This window comes from Phocoena phocoena, chromosome 1 (genome assembly GCF_963924675.1).
Source record: "Phocoena phocoena chromosome 1, mPhoPho1.1, whole genome shotgun sequence".
Taxonomy (NCBI): Eukaryota; Metazoa; Chordata; class Mammalia; order Artiodactyla; family Phocoenidae; genus Phocoena; species Phocoena phocoena.
The window spans coordinates 112,220,216-112,232,318 of NC_089219.1; the positions used below are offsets into that span (position 1 = coordinate 112,220,216).

General features: G+C 46.4%; 1 protein-coding gene across 1 annotated transcript in view; it reads right to left on the minus strand.

Moving 5' to 3' along the window:
* Positions 1-277: 277 nt before the first annotated feature.
* The window catches only part of ADAR (adenosine deaminase RNA specific), a 19,154-nt gene continuing 7,328 nt past the window's right edge, over positions 278-12,103 (minus strand). Inside the window, exons 4-14 of the mRNA XM_065895928.1 lie at positions 11,517-11,690; positions 11,196-11,386; positions 5,490-5,715; positions 5,055-5,226; positions 4,652-4,745; positions 3,906-4,028; positions 3,482-3,615; positions 1,776-1,958; positions 1,168-1,280; positions 697-824; positions 278-515 (exon numbers count right to left, since the gene is read on the minus strand). Coding sequence (XP_065752000.1) covers positions 278-515; positions 697-824; positions 1,168-1,280; positions 1,776-1,958; positions 3,482-3,615; positions 3,906-4,028; positions 4,652-4,745; positions 5,055-5,226; positions 5,490-5,715; positions 11,196-11,386; positions 11,517-11,690 — 1,776 coding nt within the window. The remainder of the gene's footprint in view (positions 516-696; positions 825-1,167; positions 1,281-1,775; positions 1,959-3,481; positions 3,616-3,905; positions 4,029-4,651; positions 4,746-5,054; positions 5,227-5,489; positions 5,716-11,195; positions 11,387-11,516; positions 11,691-12,103) is intronic.

The window sequence follows — 12,103 nt, forward strand, 5'->3', positions numbered from 1 at the left end:
AAGGAACAACCCCTTCTCTCTGCCCTTAGGTTTCTACCCCTCTGCTTGGGAAAAGATAAGGGGGACGGCTAGACCTGGCCTAGTAATCCCAAAGAAAGCAGGAAAAACAGGAACCCAAAGTTCTCAGTGTTACCAATTGTGGTACCATTTAAAAACAAAAAACAAAAAAAAAGGAAACCAAAAACCAAAAACCCTTGACCAATGTGATGAGGAATGCTACGACCTCTCTCTCTCACCCCAGTGTGAAACACCCTGACCCATCAGTCACCGGATCACACTACACTGGGCAGAGGTAAAAATTCTTTTCCTCCTGGGGTTTGCTTATCCAGTTCCCGTAGCCCATGTCCTTCAGACTTTTTTTGAAGTAGTTCTTGGCTATCTCGTAGTCACGGGCAGCTTTCTTGGCTTCACCATAGGAGAGTCTAAGTAGATCCCTGCGGTACCGGAAGGAGCAGAGCTTCTTGAATAGAAGGAAAATGTTCTTTTTGGAGACCCGGGATAATTCATTCCGTGGCCTGGAGAAACGAAAGCACTCACTGTTCACCTGGGATGGAATAGGTGGAGACACTGATGGGGAGGGGGGGCATGGGTGCGTGTGGCAGCTTTTAAGCTCCGGTGTTTGGCAACATGACACCCCCTTGGGGCTCAGGCCAGGACGCCTGGCTCTGCTTTTGCTGTGCTCTCCCAGCTCCTTACCCATCCACGGTGCCTCTGGTCCCATCTAGGATCTCTAGGTCATAGCCGTCAGCCAAACACCAGTTGACGCTTGTCTCCTTGGTCTTCCCGGATTGCCTCTTGGAATCGTATACACTGACTCGGCCAACCTAGAAATTCCAGGAGCAATGGGAGAAAGATGGAAACCTTTCAAGAAAAAGCTTCTGAAGCAGGGACTCAAGACTCACAGGAAAGAGGGAGTTGTGGGGTCATGATCTTTCCCCCTTATCTAGGATTCTGTTTGGCTAAGACTCAGACGTACTAACTCGACCTCAATTCAAATGAATTCCAGACTAAAAGAAGGAAAGCCCTTGGCATTCAAGAGGAGGAAAGGGTAAGTTCTGGGGAAACGGACTAAGGCTCCCCTTGCCCACACTGTACGTTTTTGCTCTGCTGATAGGATTACTTGAAAAGGAGAAAACGTCAAGGGAAAAATGGATGGGGTTATAGCACCTTGGGGTGGTTGACAATGAAGGGATGTCGGAGTCCATCCTCAAACGCACTCCCATCTCTTGTCACACGACAGCAAATGGCACGGGTCAGATGCCCTTGGCTGAAAAGGTAACCTGGGTACGAAAAAGAAACGCACACACCTGTGTTTGCACCAAACGCTGTGAAGTGGCAGAGGCATGTGGGGAGTGTGAGGAGGGTACAGACAGAGTTGTCAAGACAGAGAATCAACTCCCTACTTAGGAAGCACCTTCTAACTGTGGCTGCCCAGGATATACAGGGATCATCAAACATTTAAGCACAATACATAAGGTTCCAGGTAAGGCCAAGGGCTGAGGAGAGCAAGGAAACTCAGACACTGCAGTTTTAAGCCGCTGTGTTTAACTCATCTTGAAAAGACTTGGCTGGCATGTCGTTACCTAGGCTCACTGCCTAAACCAATCTTCCCATCACAGCAGACCAGACACTCAGAATCAATCACTAACCACTGCATCGAGCACACTTTGAAAAGGGGAGACATCATGTTAGCACCTGGCAACGAAGCATGCAGTTTGCTGGGATTTGGGCACCAAAATGACAGTCCAGTTTCAGCTCTCAAGACAGGTCCTTACCCAGTGTGACGGATTTGAGATACACAGGCTGCAGGAAGTGGGTCAACAGCGCCCCCTGCAGGCCGAGCACGTTCCAACGCAGGATCTTGTCACTACAGGACATGGTTCGGAGTCTCTCCCCCAGCCGAATGCCGTCCCACGTGGGCACAATGTCACTGGACTCCACTGGGATTGTGCCTTCTCCTGGATGAGAGACTTGGGTCAGACCTGAAGGGGCCCTTGGACCGAGCCCCTCCCTGGCGTGGTGTTTCTGCTTCCTAGACTCGGGCCAGAGGCTACTCACTCATTCGTTCTTCATATTATTTCATAGCACCTACTATGTGCTGGGCACTAGGCTTGGTGCTGGGAAACAATGGTGAGCAAAACCAAGTAAGATCCTTACCTTCCTAGAACGTTTATGGGGGTGAGGGGATAGAAAGGGAACGGAGCAGACACTAAACACGTAAGTCAACACACGTAAGAATTCTAGATGGTTCTGAGGGAGCTATGATGGAGGACAGCCAGGGGAACCTCCTGGGATAGGACTGTCAGGCGGGCTGAGACACGAAGGAGGAGAAGGAACCGCTGAGAAAGAGTGTTTCAGACACAGAGAAGAGCAAGAGCAAAGGCCCTGAGGCAGCAGGCGGTTTAGTTGTTGAGAGAGCTGACAAAGAGCCAATGTGGCTGAAGCACAGGTGAATGGCACGTTTTGCTTTTATGTGAAGTGTGGTGGGAAGCCACTATAGGACGGCGGGCTTTTTGTTTTTAGTGAGCTTCACTGAGATATAATTCACCCATTTAAAGCACATACTTCAATAATTTTTAGTATATTCATGGAGTTGTGCAACCATCACCACAATCAATTTTAGAACATGTCGTCACCCCCAAAAGAAACCTCCTATCCGTTAGAAGTCAGTACTTCATTTCTTCTTATGGACAAATAACATCCCATTGTATGGACAGAACTCATTTTGTTTATCCATTCATCAGCTGATGGACCCTGGGGTTGTCTCCACTTCTGGGCTATTAACAATGTTCCTATGAACGTTCCTGTATTCGTTTTTGTGTGTATATATGTTTTCATTTCTCTTGGGGATGTGCCTAGGAGTGAGTTGATGGGTCATATGGTAGCTCTGTGTTTACACTTTAGGGTTCTGAGCAGGGAAGTGACATGATCTACGTTTGAGGGTCACTCTGATAACTGTAGAAGGATGGCCTGAAGGGAACAGGAGTGGATGTGAGGAGACAGTAGGAGACATCAGAGGACAGTGGAGGAGCGGGAGCTGGCAGACATGGTGGAGAACCAGCAGCCAACTAGTCAGGAGGGGAGCCGGGCACTTGGCGTCCTCCAGTCAACATCTCAGGCTTGGTTCTGCATCATTTTCTCCAAACTTCCCTGCGGTGATCCCATCCATTTCCATGGCTATAAAGATCAACCATAGGAGGATGACTCCCAAACTTTTATTTCCAGCCATTTCTCTCCTCTGAGCTCTAACTGGATACTTCTGCCTCCTATTTGATTTGGAGATCTCCCCAGCTACCTAATTCAAAATGGAATCTTGATCTTCCTACAGATCTTCTCTGACCTACATCTTGCCTCTCCCTGGAAACAAGACCCTGGTATCTCAGCAACTAATGGCAAAAACTTGGCAGCCGTGCCCTGGCTCTGGGACGGGCCTGGGGCTTCGCAGAGCCTTCTGCGGGGAGAGGGAGGACGTGTCACTCACCGTTCTCTACCTTGGTGCGGAGCTTGCCTTGTTTGGGATTCTCAAAAACAGGGTAGTGGCGGGAGTCTGTGCTCTCCACAGCACGGTCGCTGCAGGACTTGTCAAAGAGGGCACCATCGCCACATGGGGCCGTGCTGCAACACAGGGGCATCTGTTAAAACCCACCTGTGCAGATACATCTCTTCAGTCTCCTGGGGCTCAAGAACAGCTCGATGTGGGAGAAAGTAGGCTTCTGAAGCGTACTACGGGCTGCCGGAGTGGCAGCGCGCATGTGAGTCACCCCACACTGAGGTGTGGACCTCAGACACAAAGCCAAGCGTGGCCCATTGAACAAGCTCTGATTTACGGACCAGGAGAGCATTCAGGCACCCAGCTCTGGAAGCCTGGCAGGGCTGGCTCTAGTGGCAACAGAGACTCTACAGACCTGATATAGAGATGGAACGACACGGTCTTTTTTATTTGGAGTTTTTCTCCTCCCTTAGCAGGCTCAAATATACTATCCTTCGCAGTCTGGGGGTTGTACTTCATTAGCTCGCTGTAGAGAAACCTACAAGAAGAAAGTCTGGTTAAGAAGACTGATTCTGGAAACAGCAGTTGCTTCTATAATCTGATCCCAAGCAAGCACAAGGCTTAACAGTGCAGACCTTTCAGGCTTTCTCAGGTTGAAAGAGTTGGTGGGAAATTCTCCATGGGAGACCTCAGCATTTCTTAAAGCTAAGTTAGCCTTTCAGGTCAGTTCCATTTCTGCCAAGAGCTTCTCGCTCTGGCAGCTGCAGGGATTCTAGGGCGGAACAAACTGATTCAAGGACTGTAGGAGGCTGCTGCTTCTCTCCCTTCATAAATTAAAGAAAAAGTGAACTGGAGGGGAAAGCTGGCAAGGCAATGGGTTTGTTTGTAGGTCCTCAAATGGAGATGGAAGGCTTCCTCATCCCTACAGCACTGAAGATCAAGAAGTCATTATGTGCTTTTAAAAAAGGGCTTGAAGCAGAGTTGGCAGAAAAAGAGCTCTTCAACAGCAGGCTGAGTAGGGGCACGCAGCTGGGTCACAGAAGGGACTGATCCCGTAAGACAGGTTCAAATGGACAGGTGAGGCAAAGGCTGACACTGCAGGGTCGAGGACCTGCCCGTCAGGGGGGTGTCAGAGCCGCCACGCCCTGCGATCTCACTCACCTGATGAAGCCTCTCCGGGAGATGATCTCTGCGTGGCAGTCATTGACGGTTTCTCCCTTTAGGCTTAGAGAATCTCCTTTCACACAGCGATTCCCTGGGAAGGCAGTTAAAGCAAATGTGAAATTTCCAAAGGAAAACGATGATGGATAGGGTAGAGGCTGTTTGTTCTTAAAGCATGAAGGCAGAAACAGCCTCAATTGATCAGATCCTGACTCCTGTATTCTTTTCACTAGGAAATGAGAATTCATTCCCTGCTCTGAATTAACTGTAGCTAAAAAGAAATACAAGGAGAGTCTTCTCTCTGCCTTAAATTCACCCATACAGGACCCCAGGAGAGAATGAGGAGGTGCTTCCAGTCACTGCGGGGGATAGAGAGCTGGGACACATTTCAGAGCCCACTTACCTGTCCCCAAGCTGACCACGACACCCAGGTCTTCAGAGTCTTTCTTCATGATGATGGCAGCCAGGATCTTGCGGCCAAGCAAGGAGGGCTGGAAACTGTTGGTGAGAGCATTGAAGCACCGGTGGCTCAGCATGGCTATCTGGTCATGGAAGGTGCTGCCTGTGAGAGGAAGCTGTGGGGACAGGAGGCCATGTCAGGGCCACCGAGCCTCGTCTATGTCCACCGTGTTTCAGAGTGGGCAGGGAGGTCGAGTTCTACTGGACTGGTGGGTCATCTTTCCCCCTCTCACGTCTAGTGTCCCAGTTCTAGGTTCTACTGAAGCTAATATTAAAGCCAAGGAATAGTTCACATGATAGCAAGTTAAGAGCTGACTCCACCCAGACAGGAGTTAGCAGGACCCCCAAAAAAGATAGCACCAAAAGTAGACGTCTTAACTGTCTTTGGCTGTGCTTCTGGGGACCTTGAGAGGAGGAGCATAGTTCTTCTGAGACTGGCCCCTGTCACTGGGGTTACCTCTGTGAAACCCATGCGCTCTGCCTTCTCGTCCTCCCCAATCAAGACGCGGAGGGCCGCATCTGCTGCTTCCTGCTTGCCTTGCTTCTTGCTGTGTGCGCAGACGGCTGGGAACCAACGACCCCCAACTTTTGCTTGGTAAACGAACCTTGGGGATGAGAAGCAGGGAATAAAGACAAGCACCTTACCCCGACAGCTGCTCCAGAAAAGGGCTGGTTTCGCTCAAGATGCGGCCAGTCTTGCCAACATGTGGCCCCATCACTCTTGACAGCTCTGTTCCTAAGGCAGCATTTCCCAGACTTCGGATATTCATGAATCACAGTGTGATTTCCGCTAGATCCAGATATCACCTGGAGTATTACTTACTTAATATTTTTCTCTAAGTTGACTCTTTTAAAATGTAAACACGTTTTAAAAGGACACTTCATATCACTACTGTAAATGGAAAATGAGTATCACTTGCCATGAACTGAAGGTGGCTGTAAAACCGACTATGATAAAAATCATGTTTTAAATTCTGACAAGACTCTATTGCTTGTAAAGGCTCTAGGCCTGTCTTTTATCATAGTTTAGCAAGTATTAGGGAGGGTTTAAAGAAATACTAACACCACGTGTGGACTTTCTTCTTAACTAAAGCAAAAATGAGAAGGGAGTAACTTTCTCCCTGCTTGCATCACTTTTTAAATGCTCTGTCTGATTTTTTAAGTACCTGACTCCATTTCTTCATTCATTTCCTGATTAGCTCAAGAGGACTTAACCTGGAGAAGTCAGAGTCAAGGTCAGCCTTAGCTCAGGGAACCACACCTTTATGCGGAGTTACTTTTCGATTCCTGGAGGCCTTGTGATGGCTAAGGGGAGTGGAGTGTACCCTGGGCACTGGTGAAGCAGGGAGGCAGGCAGTGCTGCTGAGGGGCCCTGCAGTTCCCCTCCCTTCCTGGCTGGGGATCTCCACAAACACATCAGAACATGATGGAGCAAAACAGCCTGGGCAGCTACCAGACAAGGTTTCAAGAATACTAGCTTTTAACCAGATCCTAATCTGCTTTGGGGAACCCAGCTTTGGATAATCCAACTGCATACAACAAAGGTTTCAGTATCAAGATTTATCCATCAGCTCAGGCAGTGAAAGGAATCAATCTTTATGTTCAGCCATACTGAGCTTCTCACTATCCCTTGCTTATCCTAAGTAGCTGAATGCCTTTGCCTCTTTCTTTGATGGTGCTGACTGGCTTGTGCAGGCCAGTGGGTTAACGGTTCAGCGAAGCAAAAGGACAGCGACATGAATAGATGTTGAAGAGAGGGGATGGGGGCCAAACCACGTAGGATCTTGACCTGAGGGATCCAGGAGAATTTCATGAGTGTTCTATGTGTTTGAAAAGAGTATGAACTCTTATGCACAAAGATATACACATATATCCATATATCCATACACATACATACAAATATATATACATATGTATATATACATAAAATAAAGTTTGTTAATTGTGCAACTAGAATCCATTAGAGCTGCACGGTCCAATGTGATACCCACTGGCCACACGAGGCTATTAACTTTAATTAAAATTCAATACAACTAATAATTCAGTTCCTCAGTCACACAGCCGCATTTCAAGTGCTCAGTAACCACATATGGCAAGTGGTTAGCCTTTTTAGTGGAATGCTGGAGACAAGAGCCCAATTGGAATGAATTAAGGAAGTGAAGACAATGAAGACATTGACTACAAACAATTCTTTTGAGAGGTTTGGCTGTGAGGGGAACAGAGAGATGAGGTGGTACCTGGAGGGAGATGTGGGGTCAATGGAAGGCTTTTAGAAGATGGGCACGGGCATGTTTGTAGGCTGATGGGAATGATCCAACAGAGGGAGCAACTGATGATGAGAGAGGGAGATAACTGAAGGAGAGCACGGGAGGGAAGGGATCCGGGGCACAGGAATGCGAGGAAGGATGCTTCCTGCATACTGGTACAGATGTAATGTACAGATGAAGTAGGAAGGTGGATTTGGTGATGGCAAGGTAAGGTGTTTGTCATTTGGTTATTGCTAATTTCTCAATTAAGTGTGAAGTAAAGTCATCAGAGTGAGAAAGAGGGGTTTTGTGGAAATTTGAAGAAAGAGGCAAAGGTCTGAAATGATTTTCTTAGAGTAGAAGAGAAAATGTAGTACAAAAAAATAGTAGGAAAAATGCCAGGGGCTTCCCTGGGGCTCCAGTGGTTAAGACTCTGAGCTCCCAATGCAGGGGCCACAGGTTTGATCCCTGGTTGGGGAACTAAGATCCCACATGCCGCATGGCACGGCCAAAAAAAAAAAAAAAAAAAAAAAAAATGCCAGGAAGAGGACAAAAGTGGGGGTGGGGGGCAAGTGACACTCCCTTACTTAAAACCCTTCAATGGCTCTCCAGTGCTTGTGTGGCTGGAGCATAACATGGCCCACCCACAAGGTCGACCCTCCAGTCTCATCTAGCATCAGGCCTCCACTGTGCTCTCTGCTCCACCCATACTGGCCTTCCTGCAGCTCTTTACCAGCTCTGTGGACTTGGGGGTACTATCTCCTTTGCCTAGAACCCTCCCTGTCTCTTGATCATCCCTAAGATCTCAGCTTAGGCTCCACTTCTCAGGGAAGCCCTCTCCCCTCTTCTTACTGAGTCAAGTCATGCTATGTAGATTCTCACCGCATCACGCAGCTCAAGCTCCTTATAATACATATCAAGTATGAGATCTTACATTTCTTACATGATTACTGATTGATGTCTGACTCCTGTTCTAACAAATACAATGTCCTCTATAAATATCTGTTGAATGAATAAAGTAGGGAGACCAGGAGACCAGGAGACCAGTAGCCTGGTTTAGGTGAGAGAAGACAGTGCTGACACTGGAGGCGGAAAGAGGAGGAAGGGATCTGGGACAGAAATTGTAGGTTCAATAAGCAGAACTTAAGGATGGTTTGGCTGAAGGGGGTGAAGGGGATAGGGGAGATGGTCCCCAGGTTTCTGGCATTTTACTTAATGTGGAGCCTACATATTCCCTATTAGGAATGTGCCTGGGTCACTTATCTTTTTAGTTGATGTTGCAAATAGGGTATTCTCTACTACAATTTCTAACTGCTTATTACTGTATACAGACAAGTTCTTGACTCTTATACATCACTTTGTAGTCCCCCGCTCTCCTAAATTCTCCTTTGTCTCTAACATTTCTTCAGTTTCCTCATGAATATTCCAGGTATACTATCATATCATCTGCAAATAATGATAACTTTACCTCCCCTTTCCTCTCTTTACACTTACTTCTTTCTCTAAACTGACTGCATTAGCTGGTAATTCCAGAATGATATTAAATGACGATGACAGTGGCATCCACATCTTCCTCCTGACTTGAATGGGAACAGTAATAAGTAAGCTGCTGACTTTGGACTTCAGACTTGTATTTTTATCATGTGAAGGATGTATTCAATAATTTCTATTTTCTTAACAGCTTGGTTTCTTAATCTGAATGGATGCTGAATTTTACTACACACCTTTTTGGAATCTCTGGAGATGATCATGTGGTGTTTCTCCTTTGACCTATTAATATGGTAAATAATAATAATAATAAATATCTTAATGTAGACTAGTCTTTGCACTACATTGAGATACTACTTTTCGCATTTTAGAATGCTCATGGTGTAGAGGAAGAGATTCTTTATACATCGTTGGTGGAAGCAGAAACTGGTAAAATTTCACTGGAAGAAAGTTTGGCAAAATTTACCAAAATTTTAAATGCACATATACATGTTATTCATTGAAGCCTTATTTATAATACCAAAAGTTTGGAAACAATTCAAGTATTCATCAGTAGGGACTGGTTAAATAAATCATGATAAACGCCGTACACTGGAACCCTATACTTTGTACTTATATAGAAAGAATATAAAGTTACATGAAAAATTTTCTAAGATAATACTTTTACGTGTAAAAAGCAAGCTAGAAATCAATGCATATATGTATTTCTGTGTAACAAAAGGGGGGAATATAATTGCTTGTATTTATATAAAGATACTCTGGAAGGATGTATAATAATGTAAAGTTACTACATGGTGTATGTGTGTGTGTGTGTGTGTGTGTGTGTGTGTGTAAGAGCTGGGTCAAAGTGAGAATGAGCTTTTTATATTTTTATATAATATTTTTTATTTTGCATAATCTATTACCTATTAAAAAAAACCCTTAAAAACCAATGTACACAACTCATGGCCCAGAAATTCCACTCCTGAAAATTTATACTATAGACAAGTTCGTACATGTAAGCAAAGACATACAGTACAAGGATATTCACTGCAGGAGTGATTCTAAGAGTAAGACCAAAACCAACCTGAATGTCACCGGAAGTTAGTTAAATAATTACACATGGTGGGGCTTCAAACAGAAATAACAACATTTTCCTTCTTAAACTAGGTGGTAAGTAGCTGGGTGTCCATTTTTTTTTTTTTTTTTTTTTGCGGTACGCGGGCCTCTCACCGTTGTGGCCTCTCCCGTTGCAGAGCACAGGCTCCAGACGCGCAGGCTCAGCGGCCATGGCTCACGGCCCAGCCGCTCCGCGGCATGTGGGATCTTCCCGGACCGGGACACGAACCCGTGTCCCCTGCATCGGCAGGCAAACTCTCAACCACTGCGCCACCAGGGAAGCCCTGGGTGTCCATTTTAAGAAGACCTTTTACATCTCTTGTTTGATAAAGCAATTTAAAAATTATAAGTATCTATTCAATGAAGCATTATGTGGTAGATATATACATGCTTATTTGTAATGACCTCTAAGACACACTGGTAAGTAAAGGAGTCAAGGGGTAGAACAGAAGATTATGATATATACTTACTTTAAAAAACAAAGAGAGGGCCTCCCTGGTGGTGCAGTGGTTAAGAATCCGCCTGCCAATGCAGGGGACATGGGTTCAAGTCCTGGCCCAGGAAGATCCCACATGCCGTGGAGCAACTAAGCCCATGAGCCACAACTACAGAGCCTGTGCTCTAGAGCCTACGAGCCACAACTACTGAGCCCATGTGCCACAACTACTGAAACCTGTGGGCCTAGAGCCTGTGCTCCGCAACAAGAGAAGCCACAACAATGAGAAGCCCACGCACCACAATGAAGAGTAGCCCCCGCTCACCACAACTAGAGAAAGCCCATGCACAGCAATGAAGACCCAACACAGCCAAAAATAAATAAATAAATTTATAAAATAAATAAATAAATAAAATATAAATAAAAAAGAGAAAGGAAAACGTGCTAATATGTACATGGCAATTTCTAGAAGGACTCAAGAGACTGGTAATAGTGTATGAATCTGGTGAGGGAAAATAGAAGTCTGAGATAGAAATGAGACTTTTTGTTGCACGTTTTTTCAATCAGCTTGAATGATTTCCTATGTACATATAAAAATTAAAATTAGTTTAAAAAAATTTAGAAGGCTCATGCTCACTGGAAGAGTGGCTGTCTTCTCAAGATGGCTGATCTAGTGTCTTCTCGGAGGCCCTGGGGACAGGGCTCCCTGAACATGCCCCTCCTGTCATTCACAGCTAATGCACATCCTTTCTTTCCCTGGGTTATAAGCTGTCCCCACCCTGTGACACACGGCTGTAGCCAGGACAGGAACACTCACTTGGGCTCATGAGGAGGTCCGGACTGGTCGACCAACTTGAACTCAGCAGCAAAGCCATGGGAGCGGGCGTACTCCAACAGGCCGCCCACGGGGTTGGTGTTCAGGTATCTGACGAGCTCGCTAATCCTCCTGACCTTGCTGGGCATCACCGATTCCAAGTTATCAAATGATTCCGTGTTCATACTTCCGGGCTGAAGGAGAATCAGCCAGACAAGGAGGAATCATAAACACTTAACGGAAACTCTGAGGGACTCACGGGCAATCCTAAGCCGCTCAGTTGCTAAAAATGACCTGTATCTTTTGAGTGGAAAATGGCCCCACCTGGTCATCAGAAGATGTTGAACCTGTTGCCTCTCCTTGCAGGGCCTTCATGGCTTCCTCTGCAGCCATCTGCTTTGCCGCCTTCTTGCTGGGGGCACTGGCAGTGGGGAAAGTATGGGTTCCCATTGCAACGCAGTACTGGAACCTGACAGGAGATGAAAGGAGAGGATTTAACTGGTTTTGATGGAAGAGCTTTACCTAGCCTTTGTCAGGTTGTCATCCTTCACGACTTGTAATTGCCTTGCACACATCGCCTCTGTGCCTTGGCTCACGCAGTCACTTCTGCCTTGAAGAGCCGGTGCCTTTCACCCTCCTCCTGCCCCCAGTCTCTCTTAGCCTGGCTCACCCCTATTCAACATTTTTAAGCATCAACCTAATTTCACCTCCTCCAGGAACCCTTCTCTTGAACATGTAAGTCTGCAGAGCCTCAGAGCAGAGAGCTTCTCAGGTACGCCCAGGTCTTGCACCTTTTAGTCCCACCACCAGTAACCTCCAAGCCGTGTATCTCCCTTGTGCTTGGTCCCTGCTTTGCCCTTTGAACACCTAATCCCAGATTCTCTGCTCCACAAGCAGCAACCATGCTCTCA